Source organism: Tinamus guttatus, unplaced genomic scaffold (genome assembly GCF_059628265.1).
Source record: "Tinamus guttatus ecotype Peru unplaced genomic scaffold, ASM5962826v1 Tinamus_guttatus_pri_ptg000365l, whole genome shotgun sequence".
NCBI classification, from domain to species: Eukaryota; Metazoa; Chordata; class Aves; order Tinamiformes; family Tinamidae; genus Tinamus; species Tinamus guttatus.
In genome coordinates this window covers 421,349-443,418 of record NW_028288899.1, presented here as the reverse complement: position 1 = coordinate 443,418, position 22,070 = coordinate 421,349, and the positions used below count along the sequence as shown (strand labels likewise).

The window sequence follows — 22,070 nt, the reverse complement described above, 5'->3', positions numbered from 1 at the left end:
TTTTTGTCAACCAAAGAAAGCACAAGGAAAACATACTTAATTCAGTGCCGCAGGTTATTTTTAAATCTGAATTCTATAGCAAAGATAGATTTTTCATTAGGAGATCTTAATTGGAGTGCCGAGTAAACAGAGGCAAAATTTTCTTCTCTGCCATTTTGCAAATAATAATTAAACACTTACTGAATTTTTGTAATTTCAAAATAGCTTTCTGAATAAGCAGTCAGAAAAGCTGACCAAAGTCACAAAGGTGCAGGGCAGGCATAAAAGCCCAGCTAGATTTGCATGGTTTTTAAGTGCTGAAAATACAAGACTTGGAGCAGGCAGTGTGGGTTGCAGGGATTGTGAATATAAAATGTGCTTTTGTTTGGGGAAAGAGAAAGCTAAGCAGTCTGTATGGAAATTAGTTTATATGGGTTGAGAACAGATCTCCTAAAGGATTTATGGCTGTGTATTAAATGTCACAGCCTTATCTTTTATAACACACTCTTCCAAAAGCTGAAATTTTCTCTGTTTATTATTTGTCACAGATTAAGGAAACATGGGATTAAATTAAGCACCTTGCTGTGATATTTCAAATAATTTAAGGACAGAATTCCAATAAAGTCTTTCGGATGAAGCAAACATTTCATTCCTTTCTGTTATTTTTGCTGTGTTCCTTCCAGGTAGTTTTCCCAAGGGTGGCTCAGGTTTGCAAAAATGACATGGGAGGATCTCAGAGAGTGCTGGAAAAACAGTGGACTTCCTTTCTCAAGGCTCGTTTGAACTGTTCAGTTCCTGGCGATTCACACTTCTACTTCAACATACTGCAGGCTGTTACAGATGTTATACGTTTCAATGGCCGGGATGTTGTTTTAGCAACCTTCTCCACTCCATATAACAGGTAATAAGCACAGTACCCTTTTGCTTTCTGTTACCTTTATATTTTCCTTTCATTGCAGTTTCTTTCTACTTTATTGACCTACAAGCAGTGATTGCTCATACAGTATAATTATTATGTATCATGCACTTACCAATAGTTGGTGTTTCATTTTAAAATACCTTAGTATTGCTTACTATTTTTATATTTCATGATTTAAAACAGCTTTCAATCATTTACTGTGTGGACATGTTCCTTGGATATATTTTTCTTTACATGGGAATAATTTAGAAAGGACATCAAGAAGTTTAGCAGTGTGTGATTTGCAGAATGTTATTCCAAAGAGAAAATAGTATTTTCTGTTCTCAAAAGAAAGGATTTGGTTTATCTTGTTTTTGACAGCACCCCCAAAAGATGTTTTAATACTCTTCTCTCATATCTCATGCATCCCTGCTGACTCTCATATTTTCTCCTGGAATAACCAAGATACTAAGGTTTCCTGCTGTCTGCAGAAACCAGACTCTGGAGCATGAAGAAGGAAGCAGTAGAACTGAATAAAGCTTCCTAGTGCCTGCTTTGCTCGTTGACTGTCATAGAAGACACTATTGAATTATTTGTATCTGGTCAACCTGTCTGCTGCCCTTCTGCCTCTCTGGAGCTGTACCATGATATGCTCACAGAGGCTTCAGTGAGCTAGGAGGGAAGCAGGAACCATGCTAGATAGAAAGTTTCTTCCTTTTCCTGGACACATGAACACATTTTCCTGTTACAGGGCCTATACCCAAAAGTCCTGTCTTGCTTGAATGCAAACTGCAGATAGTAATAAGAGGGCCATTCTTCAAACACCTGTATTTTATTGTTTAGGCCATATGGTTTCCAAAATCATCCATTCTTTTACCAAGAATTTATCACCATTGTACATTATAACATATTTCCCAGGAATTATTAGAAAAAAAGTAACTGTATCTAATTATTGAATATCCCAAAGAAGCTAAAGCAATAGTAATATTCTAATTAGAACATATATTGCTGCTTCACAGGGTAACATTTGAGCTGAAACAGATTTTTTTTGTTCTTCCTGGAATTCATCTGTTTTTGCTGTTAACTTGCCATCTCTCATCAAAGCCTGACCTCAGTGCGGTCACGCACAGAACTGACTTCAAATGAGAGTAAGGCCAGGCCTATGCTATATAATGACCATTTTCAACAGTAAAACAGGAGGAGCTGCATTGGAACAATTATGCCACCAGTAGGGAATACAATTTTAAATTGGAATGATCTCTTTTTATGCAAATTAATTTAATAAAAACAGGCTAACAAAGAATCATCATCAGAAAACAGGCTGTGTCGTTGAAATTATCTCTGAATTGAGATTGTCCTCCTGCTCTGCTATTATTTCTTATGGTGTGCCATGGGGAATCCTTTTTCTTAGACCCTGCTTTTTAAAATCTAAATAGTTTATTTAAAAATCAAGGTCCTTTTTACAGACTCTGGCTTTCCTCTTTGCAAGGTAGAAGGTATGAGAGGAAGGCACAGGGTCGTGGAGACCCCTCATTAAGAGAGAAAACTCTGGCATAGACAAATCTCTCTCTCCCCCTCCACTTCAGAAATGCTTAGAAAAACATCTCATCTTTGGAAAAAGAATTTCCCACTTGCATGAGCTGTAAAAGAATCCACAGCGTAACCTGGCATCAGCTGATGTGGGGCTAGTGATGGGTTGTAGCCCAGTGGCTGATCCGCCTGCACAGATAGATGACACAGTGGATCCACAAATTGGTGTCCTCAGTATTTGAATCTTTGGCCCCTTCTCACCACATGGTCCCTCCATCACTGTGGAGATGTGAGCTGAGCCCAGCACGCAGTGCTCTTAGCTTTGTATAGTAAGCCCCAAGCTTCTACGGTTCTTCTTTAAGGCTTAATTTGGCGCAGTGCAGTATCTCCAGCTGAAGTAGGACTTGCAGAATCTTTCAGGATTAGGTCCTTTGTGTCTGAGATCTCTCTCAGTTAGCTATTAATGGTGAAATATACTCCCAACCAGCTCGTACATCCAGATGCTTTTGGCTGCCTCCATTTATAACTCTTGCTCTGCGCTATCATGTTATTGTAAAGCTCTGAGCTAAGCCTCAGTCCATATAAAACCCAGCCTGTGGAGATCCAAGCAGGACTATTACTGTCTCCCTTCTTGTTGCTTCTTTCAATATCAGCATTTTGAAACCTTTTCATATTTATACAGTTATTTTCAAATCAATTTATATCTTCTCTGAGTTTAGTTTTATTCTGTTATAATAGCATTATTGTTCTTACCCTTTTGTTTTTTTCTTGTGGTGTATAATAGCCTCCTAGCTAAAAGCATGACTGAAAGTCTCACCAGCTGGGTTCACACTATTTATCTGATAAAACCAAGTGGTGAAAGTCAGAAATAAATACAGGAGTTCATGTTAAAAAAATAAAAATAAAACAGAGAAAGAGAGGTGGATAAATACCTAATTCATGCTTCCAAGTGACTGATGATGGGAAACCCCTAAGCCCTTCAGAAAGTATGTAGGTAACAATATAATTATGTTTAGACAATGCTGCCATGTAGTTGCATACAAATAATCAGAAATTTGAAATTTACACTTTTACTGTCTAAGGACAAAATTGAATTTGCTTCAATGAGCTCTTTACACCTCATTGAGTTAAGCAAATTCCTGAGCATAGTTAACTCCTTTCCATTGAGAAAAGCTGATGGAGATCAGGCTGTGGGAGGACAGGGTAATAATGTGCAAATCCCAGGCTAATGGCACACTGCAGCATGCTCCCAGTTTGATTAGCTCTAAGAACTGAGCTGTCTGCAGAATATATTTTTGAGACATGGAAGGGAGAGAATTAATATTGGGAAAATGTGATTTACAGGAACTTAAAATTCCAAATAACATGCTCTAAAATAGAGCAGTTATTACTCCATGTGTTATTAGTTGTATGCAGATTTTCCCTGATTCTTCCACTTCTTCAAGATTATTGCAATTATATTTCTCTCTACAGAGACTTTGAAACAATTTGTGCTTGCAGGAACTGTCTGCTAATTGGTACTTTTCACTTTTTTTTTTTTTTTTTTTTCTGTGGGACTGGCTTTTCCTGTCAATACTCAGAGGTTACGAAGTTCAGGATTGAGTAGCCTGTGACAGGAAGACTTCTATACAGCATGTTTTTCATTCGAGATTTTATGCATAACTGCTGAATGAGTAACAATTTCTGGAAAATGTCATTTTGCAGCATCCCTGGCTCTGCAGTCTGTGCCTATGACATGCTTGACATTGCCAATGTATTTACTGGGAGATTCAAGGAACAAAAGTCTCCAGATTCCACATGGACACCAGTTCCTGATGAACGAGTGCCCAAGCCCAGGTGTGTTGTATAATCACTTTTGTGTCTGTTCCTGCACAGAACGCATGACTTTTGACAAATTGAAAGCCTCGTAAAGTACAGATGCAACTGAAAAAATATATCGTATCAGTGAAACAGGAATTGAGTTACATTTTGATTTAAGGTATATTGGTGCAAGTGAGATTTTTTTTTCACTTAAGACAGCTCTCTGTAATGTAAATTAGGGCAGGATCACTTCAACTTGGTCAAAATAATTGATAACTTAAGAGTTGTATGAGTTAAACAACTGTTGTAAATTGATTTGGCAATGGATGTATTTGATAGCAGTCTGCTGCACCAGTTTGCTGTTCTGGGATTAACACACAATTTATGTGCCACAAGGAATGCAACTAAAGGGAAAGAACAGCCATCTATCAAAATGAAGATTGGTTTTGCCTAATTCCTCCTTCTTTTTTTTTTTTTTTTTTCCTGAGACGGACAGCAAGGTTTACTTAATTTAGTGTTTACTTGATTAAACCAGGAGTGAAATTAAAATAGGGCTAATCCAGTAATGTGATTAGGATTTAGAAAGAAATAGGATCAGATTTACAGAAGCTCCAGGAACCACGCTAGTAGAAGACATAGTCTGCTCCCTAGAATTCCCTTTGGAATTTCACCTAATGAATCAGTGTCCTTGGAAGGACCTAGTTGATTGGTGATACCTTTGATTTCTCCTCTCCTTTTATGACTAATTGTGTATGCAGTTACAAGATTATCAAAATATTTTTATAGACAGTGTCTGCATATAATGTCCATTGCACCATCATGCAAAACCAAATTCACTGGCCCAGTTAGTCCCCTATGTTACCCCGAGTAATTTTCCTATTTTGTAACCTAACATTTGAATATCTAAATTTGAGACATAGACATGACAGGACTAGCATTATTGTTCAGGGGGCATTACTCTCTTGATGTCAGTGGCTTTATCCATCTTAGACCGGGTGAAGATTGAACACTACAGCACATTTATGAGTTACCCTTTATAGTCAGTCTTTCCTCGTCCTATGATCTAATGGCACAAAACCCGAAGAACTGAGAAAGGGAGAAAATTAACCTTCTGTTGGAAAAAAATAATCCAGAAAATGATAATGACAGACAAAGAGCTTTTCTCCTCCCTATTTGGAGATGACCTATTCATGCAGGAAATTAAGTTGTCTAAGAGGAGCAGGGCAATTTTTAGGAATATAGTGTGTAAGTTTGTATTGAGATTGGACAAGAAGAGTTAGATAATGTCTCAGTGAGGAGAGTCCTGCTACAGGACTGAAGTCCTCCCATTCAAATGGAAAGCGGGGTTAAAACAATATTTATGTGAAATTTGATGAATTGTGTTCCCTGATAGCCCTCTTTCTACCAGACAGTACTGGAAGCAGTGTTGTTTCATGCCAGAGAAAAGAAGAAAAGAAAAGAAAAGAAAAGAAAAGAAAAGAAAAGAAAAGAAAAGAAAAGAAAAGAAAAGAAAAGAAAAGAAAAGAAAAGAAAAGAAAAGAAAAGAAAAGAAAAGAAAAGAAAAGAAAAGAAAAGAAAAGAATGAAAGAAAGAAATGCTATTTCCATTTTATTTGGGGGAGACTGCTTTTACTCCAGAAAGCAGCTTAAAAAAAGATAGAAAATATTTGTACAATAAGCTGTATCAAGTCAAATACGTATATGCAATGACTAGATTCCAGATGAGTAGATGAACTACAAACTCTGGGTCAAGTTTCTGCTAAAGAAATGTCTGTGTACTCTTAGGTGGCAACACATGGAAGTACTTCAGAGTGGAGGATAGAGTGTGATTTTAGGCTCCCCTGAGGGGCTGAACAAGTCCAACAGATGCCTCAGTCATTCATTTAAGGCTTTCTAAATGCACTTCAGATTTCACTGCAGGGCCTGGTCACAGGTTTAGGAAAGGGAAACTTGCACTTAAATATTAAATAAGTGTTCTGGCTTCCCCTTCTTATTTTATTTAGGCCAGGTTGCTGTGCTGGTTCTACATCATTAGAAAAGTACGTAACCTCTAATGAGTTCCCGGATGATACTCTGAACTTCATCAAAACGCATCCACTGATGGATGAGGCTGTACCATCTATTGTCAACAGACCTTGGTTCCTGAGGACAATGGTCAGGTAAAAAGCTCTAGATGGACTCTTCTTCTCATCCTAACAGTCTGTCAAGTTGTGCTAATAACCATGCTTAGAATATTGTTAAATTCTGTAAACATCTCTGGTGTGCTGGGCCTGAATCCAACTAGGAAGGATGACAGTGCTGAGTAGATGCCATAGAACTCCCTGAGCAGCTTTCAAGATTGGAAAAAAGCTCAGTCCTTTCCAACCATGCTGTTCTGAAACCGGATCTTGGAGGAAATACAGAGCAGGGAAGGTTGCCCTGCCTTTTGGCTTACGGGTTAGTGTTTGAGACAGCTCTGTAGAAAACTTTGGGCAGAGATCAACAGATAGCTCAGGGATGTGTACACAGGATACAAAGATGTCTGCCAGGATATGTTCACAGGATATGAAGATGTCTGTCGGGATATGTACTGGTATGTTTCACTGTTTACACAAGTGTACAAGCAGAAATAATCACATAATCCCTCCCAGTTCTATGGCAACAAGAGAAAAATAATAATGAAGAGATTTGAACAAAGACTTATAAATCAACAACCCTCAAACATGCCATCTCCTTCCTCTGAAAATATATTCCCACTCCTGTATAGTACTGTGGTCACTATACTTCTTGCCTATCCTCCAGTTGTGAGTGAAATAATGTGATTAACCCTTGCCACACTTTCCTCTCTTCCTCTGTACAAGGATAGACTTTTGTGCTTGGTCATGTTTAGCTTTAGACGGTTATGGTTCAGTTTTAATAATATACATTCGGTTAATTGTTTGTGTTAGATCAGTCAAAGAAACTCACTTTGATCTCTGATTGAAAAGTGGTGACAATCAAAGTAATCGATTCTAGGATTTTAAGCTAGACAAGCTGCTTCCCACATGGGTGATCCTTAATTCTGAGTTACCTTCTGTCAGAGTCATCATGTGGCAGCAGATGGGCTGAGACTGGGGCACCTTAAGATTAAAGGCAATTTAAACTTCATTCTGTACTCTATGTACAGTAGGTACAAAATGGAAAGGTGAGGTGTTGTGAGGGTGCAGTAAATCATGCTGCCAAGGACATGTGCTAAGAGAGTATTGTAAGAGGAGTTTTCGAAGAGGTGGTGATTTCAGGTTCTTGCTATATTCTAGGTATGTACATTTAACCAAAGGAGAGGGCACAAAGCTTTTCAGAGTGCTTTCCTATAATCCTCAGTACAAAATCACCAGTACTTGTTTTTAATTAGTTGAGTGATCCCAATATCCAGTATGATTTCAGCACTGAACACACTCAATAGCTGTCATGTGATTATTTTTCATCAGATAAAGTGGCATTTAGCTCCTCAGTATTACACTGGCATAGGTTTTCCTGCCAAATAATCGACTATGGGTCTGTTATCACTGTTGCTGTTTTTAATGTAACAGAGCTTGATATTGAAAAAAAAAATCACTGTGCTCATTTTCTTTTCCTGCTCATAGAAGTCATCAGGCCAGCACTTTGCTTTTGATTGGAAGGATAATTAGTGAGTAGTTTCAGACTCTTAGAATCCTTCCAGCATTCTGCTTTAGGTGTGCTGTTGCAAACACTTCTGCCAGTATCTGACTTACAGACATGCATGCACATGAAAATTCCCCACCATTTGGGAAGCCTGACTGGTACAGTCTGCATTGACTACAGGGTTATTTAGCCAGGAAAATATATATATATGTTATATGGTTGCTAGAAGGCTACTAAAAAGTTATTTGAAGTGAGAAAAGGTTATATAATAAGTAAAAACCTAACTCAAGTGATGAAAAATGCTGTATTGTTGTTCTAGGTACCGCCTGACCAAAATTGCTGTAGACTCTGCGGCTGGGCCATATCAGAACTACACTGTGGTTTTCTTGGGATCAGAGAAGGGAATCATCTTGAAGTTCTTGGCCCGGACAGGAAACAGTGGTTTCCTGAATGATAGCCTTTTCCTGGAGGAGATGAACGTTTACAATCCCGAAAAGTGTGTATCTGGTTCTTTGTACTTCTGTATCGGCGACTTTGACACTTCCACTTTCCCAGAGAGAAGGTTGTCCCGTGAAAACGGAAACGGCTCCAGTAGCCAATTTTTTTGAGTTATTTTAAATGTGTGTTTGGGTAGGGAGGATGTGTGGTTGTGAGTCTCTGCATGGAAATAATCTTTTTTTCAATATGTATAAAAAATAGACTATTCTATGCAGCAGTTGATAGATAATTACACATGAAATTCAGCAAATAAAAGATTGTTTTCCAAATCCTATAAAAAAACTGATTTCTCTTCATGCAACTCAGTAACCAGCAAGCTGATCTCCCAGGGAAATTTCATGGATTTCAGCCTTCCTTAAATAAGCCTAGGGAGGTTTTGAAGTATACCATAAAACATGCAGACATTTCAGCTACTTAGAGTGCAGGAGAAGAAAAAAAAACACAAAAAATGAAGGGTCCTCAGAGAGCCCCCTCTCTACTATTTCTTTTTCCCCTCTCCCATGCATTTTTAACTCTTGCTTGAATATCTTTTTATCAGTATTTCAAATGCCCACTCTGTATTCTTTCTCTTAGGCTTGATTGGTTCTTCTCAGTTTCTGTTTGCTTGTTTGTTTTTTCCCACCTTAATGACTCATGAAGTTGTCGCTGTCACCCGTTTTCCCAGCAGAACTGATTTATAACCTTACCTCACTTGTCAAACCAGGTGCAGTTATGACGGAGTGGAAGACAAGCGGATTATGGGCATGCAGCTTGACAAGCACAGCAGCGCCCTTTACGTTGCCTTCTCTACCTGTGTCGTAAAGGTTCCCCTGGGACGTTGTGAGCGTCATGGCAAATGCAAAAAGTATGTGTGCCGTGGCAGCGCTTGCCCGGTTGCCGGAATCCGCGGCGCGAGGTGTGCAGAGGCTGGAGAGCTCAAGAATGCCTCCTTGTCTCCTTCTTTCCCAAGGGCCTGCATAGCGTCCAGAGACCCGTACTGCGGCTGGGTGAAGGACAGTGGGGCCTGCACACAGCTGGTGCTTGGGGCTAAGTAAGTAACGGCTTTCACCGGGGGCACAGTGAGATGCTGACAGTGGCGCCAGGCAGATTTGGACAGAGTTGTTTGAGACCTTGGCTCTTAGGGAAGAAAAATGTGTGAAGTATTTGTTTCTGCCTTATTTGCATTCTCTGAAATTTCTTGGCGTTTTTTTCATGCTAACTCTCAGCTGATTGGTAACTGTTGAAAGAGGAGGAAGAAGAAAATGAAAGAACCATACTAAGGGCCACGCGTTGTTGAAAGGAGGGACGGGATAAGTATGTCTGGACCAGCCCACACTGGAGCCATCACAGCAGATTAAAGAGGCAATAGAATCCAAATTAGGTTACTGAAGCAGTTTGTCCACTGAAAACAAAACCAGTCCATCTAATTTACAATGCATTACTAAGAGGAATCACAGAGCACAGTCAGAGCTCAAAGAAGATTCAGACAAGTTCTGGATCTCCTTTTGCTTAACAGCAGAATTTATTTTTTTATAATAGCAAAAGGTGCTGAGACCTTGCTTAAATAACCCTTGTAGGGAACAAATGTGCTCAGAGCTGTAATTTCTGGGCCTCATCTGGCACACCTCACACTTGCCCATTCTGAGGTATCGTTTTGTTTCCTCAAGATACCAGTATAGGTGTGGTGTAAAACATTAGATAATCTCAATAGCCCTACTCCAGCCCAGTTTAACCCATCTTCCATTTTGGTCATCAGTAAACAGGATGGATGAGTTATCATTCATGTGCTTGTATCACAAGTCCATCCATATGTATACCATTTTTTCTGAAAAACTCTCCAACATTCTCAAAGTATTTTATTTTTTCCCCACTTGCTATAGCAAGATTTTCGAGATTGCTGTACATTACCACAAAAGTAGCTCCAGTTTTTACCAGCAGATCCATGAAGACAGAGGCAGTACAGTTTGCTGTGGTGCAGTCCACAGGTGAGAGCTAGGCAGACAGTTCTCAGTCCAGTGCATCAGTCTATTAAGCTGGCTGTTGAACTTCTAAATCATCCAACAGGAACAGACTTCAGGTGCCCTCCTGGAGCAGGTGGCATCTGAACAGGAATTTTAAGAAGCTACAGTCTGGGACTAGGTGCCTGTGAGAGCATTTAGGCCTGAGGGGTGTGATCCTAGCTAACATAGATGAGAGCCTGTGCTGGAGCTTTTCCATGTCTCTTGTCAGGCACTACTGACTTGGAAAAACAGCTTCCCTAGCTATCAAAATCACAGGCACAGGATAGGAGCCTAAATTGGGGATGTAAGCTAGAAAAACCTCTAAGTATTTATAAAGTTCAGTGGAATTCCTTTTGCAGTTTGGGCTTTAGGCATTACAATTTTGTTCAGTGCGGTACGTAAATATCCTTGAGAATGCAGGTTGTGTCATCAGAAGCCAAAGAATAATTAAGAGGTGATAAATAAATGCCTATGTTGCAATTTTTTCAAGCTGTGTGTGGGAGTTCCAGAGAAATAGGCAGTTTCATTGTGTCTTCTTTTCAGTTGTAGATGTGGTAATTTCTTTCTGGTAGTGTCTGCAACTGTTGTTATTCATACCGTTATGTTTTTTTCTATTATTTAGACTGGCATTTGAACAGGACATAGAACATGGCAATACAGATGGCCTGGGTGACTGCCAAAGTAAGCAAATCTTTTACCCTCCATTTACCATGTGTTACAGAATCCTCCCAAATGCTTCAAATCACCATTACCTGTCAGGTGCTCTCTCTCAGCAATGTAAGCCACAATAGGGACATCAAATGGGGCTAGAGAAATGGGTTCAAGAAGAACAGTTGTTCAACCATGTTTAAAGACAATATCCCAGTTTGCGTGATTTATACAAACACTGGACTTACTTCATAATGGTTATGGGGTGTGAAAACCCTCGCTTTAGAGGATATTGATTATAGCAATGGCGCAGTGAACTGGGTCTTCATTTTTCTTTATTAGCCACAGTGAATGACCTAGTTTGTTTATGCAGACTTGCAGAAAGGGCTTGGTGTCTTGGTGACTTGGACTCCACTCCCATGCAAGACAGGGAGACAGTGGGAATGCTTTTTTTGGTCTGGGATCCAGAACCAAGAAATAAGGAATGTTTAATTTAATGGGATAGTGCCAGAATTAGGTCAGCACCCAGCTGGTACAACTTTGGTCTTTTCAGGTATCAGCTTATTTCTGCTTTTCCTGACCAAATAGGTTAGATAGGAGTAGTGTGTATGTAATATATATGAAAGAAGAATAGGAATTGGTTCAGAAACAGCAATTGCTGCTCGTGGAGAGAGATCCAGTCCTGTTCAGGTAACAACAAATCCAATGCTTAAACCCCTCTTAAGACCTGAATGATGCATTGAACCTTGCCATTTCACAAGGGTAGATTTCACCCCGTGCTAACTTGGCTGATCTTTTGACTTCTTGTGATTTTGTATCATGTGAGTTTTGTCCTCGTTGATTCACACTGCTAGATGCATCACTTGATGTGACTTGTGTTAAATTAAGACTCTAGCAAAAGCAACAAAGATATGTCAGGGAGAAAACTGGTCTTCCAACTTGGTATCCTTTTCATGAACAGTTTAAGGTCAGACATTGTTTTCAAGTATGTTTGAAAGTTGGCTTTCCCTGGGTTTTAGCATACTAATCACGTATATATAAATACCAGTTCAGCCATAAAAGGTTGCTAGCAGCAAGCAATTAAAAAGAGAGAGAAATAATGATTTTTCCTGTTATTTGTCTTTCAGATTCCTTCGTAGCCCTGAATGGTAAGAAGTTCTTAGTTGTATTATTTCTTGTCAGCAAATCAATTGTGGTGGAATCATTTTTACTAAACTTTAAAGTATTTTCACACTTCTATTTATTCTATTTATTGTTCTTCTTTGGTTCTATTTTTGTTTTTTTGTTTATTTGTTCTATTTATTGTTTCTTCACAATTTATTTTTCTCATAGACATTTCAACTGCTTCACCTGATCATGAAATGTCTTACAACACTGTATATGGTCAGTTTATGGATCTTTTAAAACATTCTCCCCAGATCCTTGTGTTAGCTAGTAGCTTCTGTCCCTTTTTATTTTGTTTTGTCTTGTTTCTGAGGGCCTGATTCACTAATAGGCTTGAGCCATACCTCTTGATTTTCAATCCCTCATTTCTTAGACCTTCCTCAAAACTCAATTGAATTAAAGCCAAGTATGGCCAATTTTAACAGCACTCCAGCAAACACGATAAAGAGCATGCTTCATCTGAACACTCAGGGGAAGACACTTAGGTATAGTAATACATCTTATCTGCTCGCTGTAAAAAAAAGAAGATAGCACTTTGAATCCCACTCATGATTTGTCCAGGTTGGTGTCTGGGCTGTAATGGTAGCTAGTCACAGCTACCTCAAGAAAAGGAGCAGAGTTGTCCCTGGGTTAAAGAAAGGGTTTTCATGAGGAAAATTGCATTGCTGGATCCCCAAAGCTTCTGTCATTACTAGGGTGAGTCACTTATGTCATTGGCACTTGCAATATCTTAATGCACTGATGGTGCCTGGTCTGTGAGAAAAAAGGGGATTCGCACAGCAAATTAAATGACCAGAGCTAAAGGGGAGCATTCCTGGTAGCCTAGAGTAGTAGTCTCCCTCCAGGCAACTGTTAATCTGTACTCAGTGTGCAGATTTATGCTAAGATTTTGCTTAGTCTATTTGCAACTGGATAGCACTACAGTATAAGTAGGCCCTTGGAGTGCAGAGTGTCTATATGAAGAATTACTGCAGAATAAATAATAGCTTTAAATTCAAACTTTGAATTATATTGCAATAGCTTCTCTTTGTAGACAGCCTGAACAAAGATATGCACTCACAAGCCAACAGAATGTGTGCTGTTGCTCCCAGTGAAGTCAGTGGCAAATTTCCATGTAAGATGGGAGCTTACTTGTGAAGTTTCTTTGAGGCAAATGAGACTAACAGCCCATCAGTGCCGGGGCAATTTCACTATGTTTGACTTAACATAACCAGATACAAGTTAGTGTGCAATTGCGATGGTGCATGTTAGATGATTGATCCCTTTCTCTTGGGCCTGAAAAGTATGTAAGTACAAAACGGAACCAACTCAGTATAGCAGAATATAAATATCTGCAGGCATAATAATACTGCTCCGTGTTAATATGAAATTTAAAAAAAAATCCATTTTTTCTTATCAGGAAATGGAAAATGTGCAGGTGAAACTTGTGTGCAAGTATGATAATGAAAAACAGTGAAGGCAGTATCAAAGAAAAGTTGAGACTTTGTAATGTTTGGAAGGCCTGTGGCTTCATCTGACTCTACCGCTTGTACTTTCTTTCAGTTGAAAACTGTTATATTTCCAATATACAAAGCAGTAATCAAAGAATAATAATAATGAAGTCCATACTGCTGAGTCTGAAAAAAAATAAAATGGCCTTGGGCATAGTGCTGATGTGCTGGAAATGTCTTAGGATTCCCACTTCTAAGTGTGCCTGTAGGCTACACAGTTGTAGTTGTGGGACTGTGGTTCTGGATCCCATCTGCTATTATAGTAGTAAGGACTCTAGCAAAAGCAAATCTTTTCATCTGATCATAGAATCATAAAATGGCCCAAATGAGAGTCAAAGCTTCAGTTCAAAAAGACACAGGAGCCAATTCTACTGTTTACCTATGTCAGGGCCAAACACAGATGCCATTTACTGAATGCAGTTCTTAAAATAGACTCTACTACCAATGGAGAAATCCTGAGTCTACGTTACGTTTGGTTCCCACTCATGGCCTTTCACCAATGTTCCTCAGGTAGATCATGATATGTGGTCACTAGGTCTGGGAGGTCTTTCTTTATGAGTTTAGTTGAATACCAGTTCTGATGTTACTGCATAGCTGGCACTCAGTCTTTTTATATGCACTCAGGCAAAATATATAAAGAAAATATGTTAGTCACCTCTATTCATTGTCCACATGAGATGTATTAAAAAAATCCAATATTACTCAGTAAACCAGTGTCAGTAAACATGTTCATGTTTGCTAATTGTTATGACTCCTCTGAGGCATGCTTTTTTGCATCTGAATTAGAAACTTTTATATATATACATATAAATGGTAGGGATTTTTTGTGTTATTGAAAGCAAGTAAATGCCCAAGTAAATGGTATTTCATAATGGATTAAACCGCCGAACAGCGAGGTATGCCAGAATGCCTGTCAAGTGAATGCTCAGGATGCCTTTGGATCTGGTGGGTTAGATCTATCAAAGGCATCTGAAACTCCGGATGCAAAAGATGTCATAAGGCCTGATTCTCCTCTCACTTGATTTATACCTGTATAAATCAACTCACTTCAGTGATCTTACTGCCAATCAGTAAATAAGAGTCAAGGCCTTAATCTTTGTATTCTTGGCATTGGCCTCCTCCTGAATTTGGCAGATGAACTCCCTTTTCTGGGGCAACCTCAAATGATCAGTTGTAAACAAGCAACAAAGCGCAGATTCCACAAATGACTGTTCAAGTACATTCCCTTTTCATACCCAAGGAGAAGATAGTATGTGAAGGTCTAACTGCAGAAGGACACAGAAATGATTGCAAGAATCACAGACTTAAATAAAAAGATTAGGCTAGATTCCTGTGCAAAATTGTAAGCAGTTTCAATTACATTTGGAAATATCAATTGTTAGTGAATTGGGCCCTTATTTTACCCCCTAGCTACATTCTCTTCTCTCTCTGTAGTATTGATTTACCCTTTTCCTCTAATTGTCTAATTAGGTTGCTATAACTGTTAATAGGTTAGTGTGTGGGCATCTTAACCTCTAGTATCCTAATGACTAGTGCATATTAGAGCAACTATCAAACACATAATGAACCTCTGTCTTTGTCTTAAAGCAGAAGAAAAATCTCCTTATATTTTACAAGTACGCTTCAGAATGAGCTGCAGTTGCAGGAGTGCAGCCCGTCTGAATCATTATCCATGCTCATAGACATGAAGTGTTTTTACTCTCCATATACTACTGTGATTACAGCATTCCAAATGAAAGGTTTTATGAATAATTGAAGCACCTAATATAGTCTTTTTTTTGAAATGTATGTTGCTTTTACATGTTTGCTTTAAATGGAGAGGTTTAAAAGGCTCTGTATATTCAGTTCACTCAGATAGATTGTTTTAAAACAAAGGCAGAATTGTTATCTTGGATGCTTAAGTGAATTAAACCCTACCTTATGTCAAAAGCTAAAGCCTCCTTAAATTACAGCAAATACAGCAAAGCTTATTTATGTAGTCAGAGTGGTAAAAATGGTAATGAAAAACAGGCCCATGATGTTTTGCAAGCTATATGACACATTGTGAAGGTTTAATAACATCTGTGAGGGAAAGGCCCAGAACTAGGTTGCCTGCCACTTCATTCTTTTCTCTGTTTATGAGAGTATCTTAACTAGTTCATACATCTGTGGTGGCACTCTTTCTAAAGGTGAATTTCACACAGTGAGACTGACTATGCAAACACTTACAAGACATAGTAGTATTGCTTATGGAATTGGCCTCTGCCCAGTAGTAAGTGTTTGCTGAATATGTCTCTCACACAAGCGAGAAAGGTTATTAAACTCTAATCTGCTCCTGCCCTGCTTCCTCTATCTAGTGAATCAAGTGGAAGAAAGTTTGTCTCAGTACATGTGGAAAATTGTTTCTCTATGTGTACTAAACTAACGCGTTAGTAACAGAGCATATAGTCTGATTTCTCGAATTTGTGTGAAACCCTTCCCTACCTAACTACCATCTGGTACACATCAATATAATCACAAAGCCTTAACTTTCCATTACCAAGGAGTTCTCCATGTATTTGCAGCATATGGTTCTGGAAATCTTTTTGCAGAAAATGTGTCCCTAAGGCATATATTTCCTCTAGATTACTGTATTAAGAAATGTTTTTCTTTAACCGTACTTATGGTCTTTCCTTAAAGTTGCCCCTTGAACACACCTAAATTGAAAGTGTCTGGACGGAGATATGGGCATAAAATGCATATCAAACACATGTATAAAATATGACTGCTACTTGGCAAGACTTTGTTCTCCTCTCCTTATCAAGCTATGACTAATTGCTTTCTTATGTTGAGTGCAGCACTACTTGTAGCCTGACTAAATATCCTACACATTATTGTGGTTGTTGAATGAAGTATTAACTCAGAGACTGGAACCTCATGAATGTTGGCAGTACTGTTTAGTCTTCAGGGAAAAGAAGACATGGAAAGCTCATAATTTCCACTTTCTGGCCTGTTTTCTGGCCTGTTGTTTCTCTTATTTCTTGGGGATGAATACAGGAGTTGACAAGCATAAAATGGTATGGAAGTGAAAGCTTTACCATTCCAGTGTATTCTTGCTTCAAGGGAGCATATGGTTTCTCTAGCTGGATGTGTACCAGTCCTGTTGGAAACAGGCAGCCCTATTGAACTGCTGCAGAGCAGGCAGCAAGTTTTGGATTGGAATCTATCCGTCTTACTGTTACCAGTGTACCAGGTCATACTCTGCGGCTTATGGAAACCTTTTAGAAGTGTATAATCTGCTTGGCTTCACTTTTCTATTTGAGCAGCTTTTAAAAATTCATCTTCAGACAGAATACAGCTTCTAATTTGGGGTGTTAAGGAAAGACGTCTGCTGGAAAACCACACTTCCCATCATGAAAGAGTGGGATTAATACAGTGCCTCAGTCTGACATCCATGCTACGTTAATCATGTTAAGGATCAGCTGTAACATCTGAAGGCTGGATCCATGGTGAAAACACTGTGAATCTGACCAGCTTTTCCTGCAAAGTATAACAAAATGCAAATTCAGTCCAGAGCCCAGAGTAAAAATTGGAGTATTTACTCCTGTGCAGTAAATCAGAAAGGCCAAAGTATGCAGAGTATCCAAAAGTATGGAGAGGAGCAAGGCATCTTCTTTTCCAAGATCATTAATATTTAGCAGGACTTCCTTAAATCATAGCAGCATCTAGAAGCATAACAGAAGCATCTAGAATCACAATTGAAGCCACAGCTTTTCAGCAACTTCATTGGTAGTTCACACTTTTGAAGCTCTTAAAAGAGGAAGATAAAACAAAGAACATAAGTGCATGGAAAAATTTGATAACATTGGTGGCCAAAATCTAGATTTTTGTTTGCACAAATGGAGTTGGGCATCCTAGGTACATCAACTTTCTAGGCACAGTGGAGAATTAAGCTCTTCAGGGCAGGGTCCAGAATGACTAAGATCCAGCAGCCTCCCAAGTCAGCCTTTCCTAGATAGCTTTCTCGAAGGTTTATTTTTATCCAGTGACTGTATCACATTAGATACTGAAGTGGACTCATTCCCTTCCAGCTCTTTGCCTTCACCATGAGGCTCCAAATTTGGGCTTCTTGTGTTGCTGCCATGAAGCTCCAAATTTGGGCTCCTTTTGTTGCTGCATCTCTGTCACAGAGAGTTGTGAATTCATTTTCTGAAGAGCAGTACAAAATAAGGGAAGTATTGGAAGGCCCCCTGCTAGAGCAGCCAGGAGCCTGATGAGTGGACTCCTCTCTAAGGGAGGCTCCCATGTAAGGAAAGAAAACTAACTTGCTGGGCTATTCAAAAGAAGTGAGGAGCAAAGGAGCATTTGTATGAGCCTATCTAGCAGGATCTCAAAGTGTTATCAGCCACTTCATCTTTGAGTAATCTGGTTCTCCTAGTTTAAGTCTGAGCATGTTTTGAAAGTGCCTGTCTTGCTGGGTTCTTTCAGGAAAGTAGGTAAAAGGAAATGCAGTTATGCCAGGTCAAATTAAATAGGCTCAGAGCTATGTGAGTCCTGCTGAAAATGACTCATTTTGATCACATGCCAGAAGGGAACTTTCGGAGACACCTGGAATTTCAGCATCAAAATGTTGCAGTGTTGTTGCGGTTTATGAGTTCCAGATCGCAATTCGAGATTCAGAGACCTAGCCACCAAGTACATCACACTGTGGGTACTGACATATGTCTCAGGATATAGCTATAAAAGACACATTAGTTTACAAACACCTCTCTGCCCAAGCCAAACCACTGTTAATATTGCTTTTTTTCTAGCAGGACATGTTCTGTAAACATGGTGTTTGTTAGGGCATATGTGATCAGAAGGGATCCGCTGTGTGCTTCTTAAGGTCAGCGATGATAATGTCTAGGATAGTTGGAAAACTTGGTGAAACAGAGCTATGAACTTCTTCAGACAAGATGATTGTGCTGACTCCAATACCTATGTGACAAATACAAAGTAGATGATTAGATTCTAAATATTTGTTCATAAAAGGGGCAGTGTTTGAAGGGGTCCAAAATGAATAAATATGCCAAATCTCTGGCCGAAGAGGGCTAATAGCCAAATGGGACTTGAAGGCTGTCGCAGTAGCTGCTGGAGTCATGAGTTCTTGAACAGATTCATGCAGCAAGGCATTGCCTTCCCTGTCACTCTGAGCAGAAATAATGTTCTGGTTCTTGCTGACTGTCCTTATCTTGGAGCTGTTTGAGAACATCTGTTTGGACACGACCCGTGGAGAGTGTGCGTGCGGGTGTGCGCTGACAGGCCCTGTACGTGTGCCATCCGAGGGGCAATGCCCCAGTGTGAACACACATGCTCTGGGCAGCCCCCTGGGACAGGAGGCAGAGAGCAGCCGATGACATCAGTTTGTAGTTCATCTGGCATTCCCCTTTGCCTTGGGCCTTATTAGCGGTTTTTCATTGTAATGCTTAAATTGTGGTGGTTTCTTAGTTGTGTGGGGATTTTTAACTACATAATTGCCAGGCATTGAGGACTCACACTTCAGTGTCAGTCAAATACTGAATTCAGCTAAAAGAGCATTTGACCCAGAGGAGGTGTGCTCGGACTGTTCTGCACTGATTCGACTGTTGAGTGAAAACACAGAGCTTTGAATTCAGCTGCAGCCAAAGACACCTACTAATTGGTTTATCTGGCTGATCTGAAAGGTTTAAGCTCTCAACTTCCTTTGGGCAGTTCTCTGAAAGACTCTTAAAACATTGCTCAGTCTAAGACATTCATCCATCACTGAGGAAAGGCAATGCTTACACTCCCGAGATAGCGTGGTAAGTGACTAATGAGACTTGTCTTCCCTAACTGTATTTATAATGTAAACAGGACACTCCAGTTCACTAGTTCCAAGCACCACCACTTCTGACTCTCGCGCCCGACAGGGTTATGATGGTAGGGGACGCATGCTGGATTGGAAGGATCCGGTTGGCTCATCTGAAAATACAGATCCATATGTGGCAGTTTCATCCCATAATCATCAAGACAAGAAGGGTAAGGCCTTGGAAATGTCTTCCTGTAATGGAGAGGGAGGGGGGAGGACTAAGGTGTAACTGCTTCCAGCTTTCCCAGAGTAAAGCAGTAGAACTTCTTTGCTATAGTTAAAAGCTTATTGTAAAGAGGAAACTAAGTAGCCAATCTCAGACTCAGTCCTAGTTCCTCACTGCCTAAAGAAACCACACAAAACAAATAGGAGCATATGCCATTGCAGGGTGTTGTGCAAATGGATGGGGAGGAAGAAGACAGTGAACACTGAATGCTGTTTAAACTTGATCTTCCCCAGTGTTTGACTGTGGAAGATTCATGCCTTCCCATCATTCTTAAGTATGCACTTCTGCATTGCTTTTTTTCTAAATTCCCAGGACAGCACAACAGATCTTAGCTAATTTCACATTATTTTTGTCTGAGTTAGGACAGGAGCGCAGGACAGACACATGTACTGCAGCTCAAAGGCCTGTGCTGATGTAGTAACTCGGTGGAGCTGAAATAACACAGGTGCTAGAAATTGGACACAAGTCCCAGTGTCTTCAGTGAGATCTGAGCATCAAATACTGCTGAGAATTGGACTGAGGAGATTGTTAGCTTATTTCAAAAGACACTTGGGTGTCACTTAGGTGACTATTGATGAATTCAGAATCTGTGTGGCATTTTTAAAGCCTCAGAAGGATAGAATTCAGGTGTTGCTCAAAGTGTTCAATACTGAGTACCTCTATGAAGCACACTTCTTTCTAATGCAAGTGACAGCCCTGGCATTTGGCCTCCAGTCTTCTTTTGCTATGAATGAGGAAAAATAAGCAGGAAATTGCCTAAACTTGCCACTTGAGAAGCTGCTTGCTGCTTAGAAAAGGAGTTCTCCTAAACAAGCGTGATGGTGCTCTGTCAGTCCATCACAGCCCTCATCATTCTCTCAGCTCCTCAGTAAGTATCTTGAAGAGGTTAAAATAGTTTTGTTCTAAACTTGAAACTTAAATCCAAATAGCTCCTCTGCCTGGAGAAATTTGACTCCCTGTTCTTCTTCTCTAGGGTGTTCTCAGGTCTTTTCATTCATTCTCTTCTCTGTTGAAGGTGTTCCACTGTGTACAGACTAATTTAAGTTCACAGTGGGCCAGAAGGAGGACTTTTATAAGCAAAACTCACTTGCTGAGTGGTTAAGGCATGCACTGCGGGTGAGGGCACACACAGGCTTCAGTCCTTGCTGCTATGAATAGTTTATATAAAACACTTAAAATATTAATTGAAATGTGGATTCCAGTCTCTATTGTTCATGCATTTTACATGAAAAAGTCATTAGATAAAAGCATCAGCTGTTCTTATGGAAGCTACTAGTATGCCGGACCTCCTGCTCTGAGTTGTCTGGCCAAGCTACTAGGTTACTAAATCATTCTCTGACCCACTGAATCTTTGAATTCTCCTCATGTGCTGTGGAGACTTTAAGCACATTAACGTTGCAGAACAGCTTTTAGCAGAGCTGCACAAACAGCTGAAGCAGTCTGGATCCAGACTATGAGTTCATAGTGCCTGGAATTCGCAACTGCTGCAGACACACAGAGCTTCCCAGGGTCCTGTGAATATCCTGGATTTCTCACTGGACTCTCCAGGACTGACTGCAAAGAACTTTTGCAGTTTCCAGACATGAAGGCAATGTACAGCACCTGGCTGGCCCGGCAGGGCTGGAGCCTGAAGCACTTCTCCAGCGGAGGAGACTGGTAAAATTGGGCAGCAGACCTAGTAATGTTTCCTAAGAGGCCATGGTGACAATTAATCCAGAAGCCCTGGCTTTTAGGATTCGTGGCAGGAAACAGGATACAAAGGTTTCGATTACCTCAGGCAGTGGATGTGAACTTGTGTTTCCCACCTTCCAGTAATTAGCCCTTCCTCTGAAAAAAAGGGGGAAGAAACTGCCATTTCCTCTTCCTTCAGCTGGGATTTAGAAGTAGCTATAGGAGTAGCTACTGTTCCAACGTATTTCTCAGAGCTTGATTCTTTAGGCTTACTTGGAAAACTGGTTTACTGCAAAAAAAACTATGGGGCAAAGGCAGTAAATTACTAGAACGTGATGAAGCTTAGATGTGAGTTAAGCACAGGCTCGTCATCACTCTGCAAAACACGAGGCTGCTGATCTTGTGCAGAAGCAGAATTTCAGGCAGTTGCAATATCTGAGCTCAAAACCATAACTTAAGTGAATAGAGACTGAGGGTGTTGAAGGAAAGAGCTCACATTTCTAGTTCCAACTTCAGTCTAACTTAAGATTCCAACCTTATTTTTGAATTTGAACCCTATTCCTCAGCATTTGCTTCTCAGCTTCAGATGGGCAATTCAGAAACAGCAATTTCTGGATGTCATGTATGTAGAAGGAAAAAAAAACTTGTATGCCCTTCTAAAAATGGCATGTGGTTTACTTTTCACTCCTCCTTACTCAGAGAAATATGTCAGTGACAATGCTGACAGCAGAAAAATAAGAGTT

The 22,070-nt window shown here is 39.8% G+C and overlaps 1 protein-coding gene across 3 annotated transcripts in view; it reads left to right on the top strand.

Moving 5' to 3' along the window:
- The window catches only part of SEMA6A (semaphorin 6A), a 112,104-nt gene that overhangs the window by 68,559 nt on the left and 21,475 nt on the right, over window positions 1-22,070 (top strand). Inside the window, exons 10-19 of one of the 3 annotated variants that reach the window (XM_088530300.1) lie at window positions 663-880; window positions 4,112-4,243; window positions 6,210-6,365; window positions 8,147-8,323; window positions 9,029-9,169; window positions 9,275-9,355; window positions 10,927-10,985; window positions 12,080-12,100; window positions 12,285-12,335; window positions 19,436-19,600. In XM_088530300.1, the coding sequence (XP_088386426.1) occupies window positions 663-880; window positions 4,112-4,243; window positions 6,210-6,365; window positions 8,147-8,323; window positions 9,029-9,169; window positions 9,275-9,355; window positions 10,927-10,985; window positions 12,080-12,100; window positions 12,285-12,335; window positions 19,436-19,600 (1,201 nt within the window). The remainder of the gene's footprint in view (window positions 1-662; window positions 881-4,111; window positions 4,244-6,209; window positions 6,366-8,146; window positions 8,324-9,028; window positions 9,170-9,274; window positions 9,356-10,926; window positions 10,986-12,079; window positions 12,101-12,284; window positions 12,336-19,435; window positions 19,601-22,070) is intronic. The other 2 variants (XM_088530301.1, XM_088530302.1) reach the window with 2 other exon arrangements.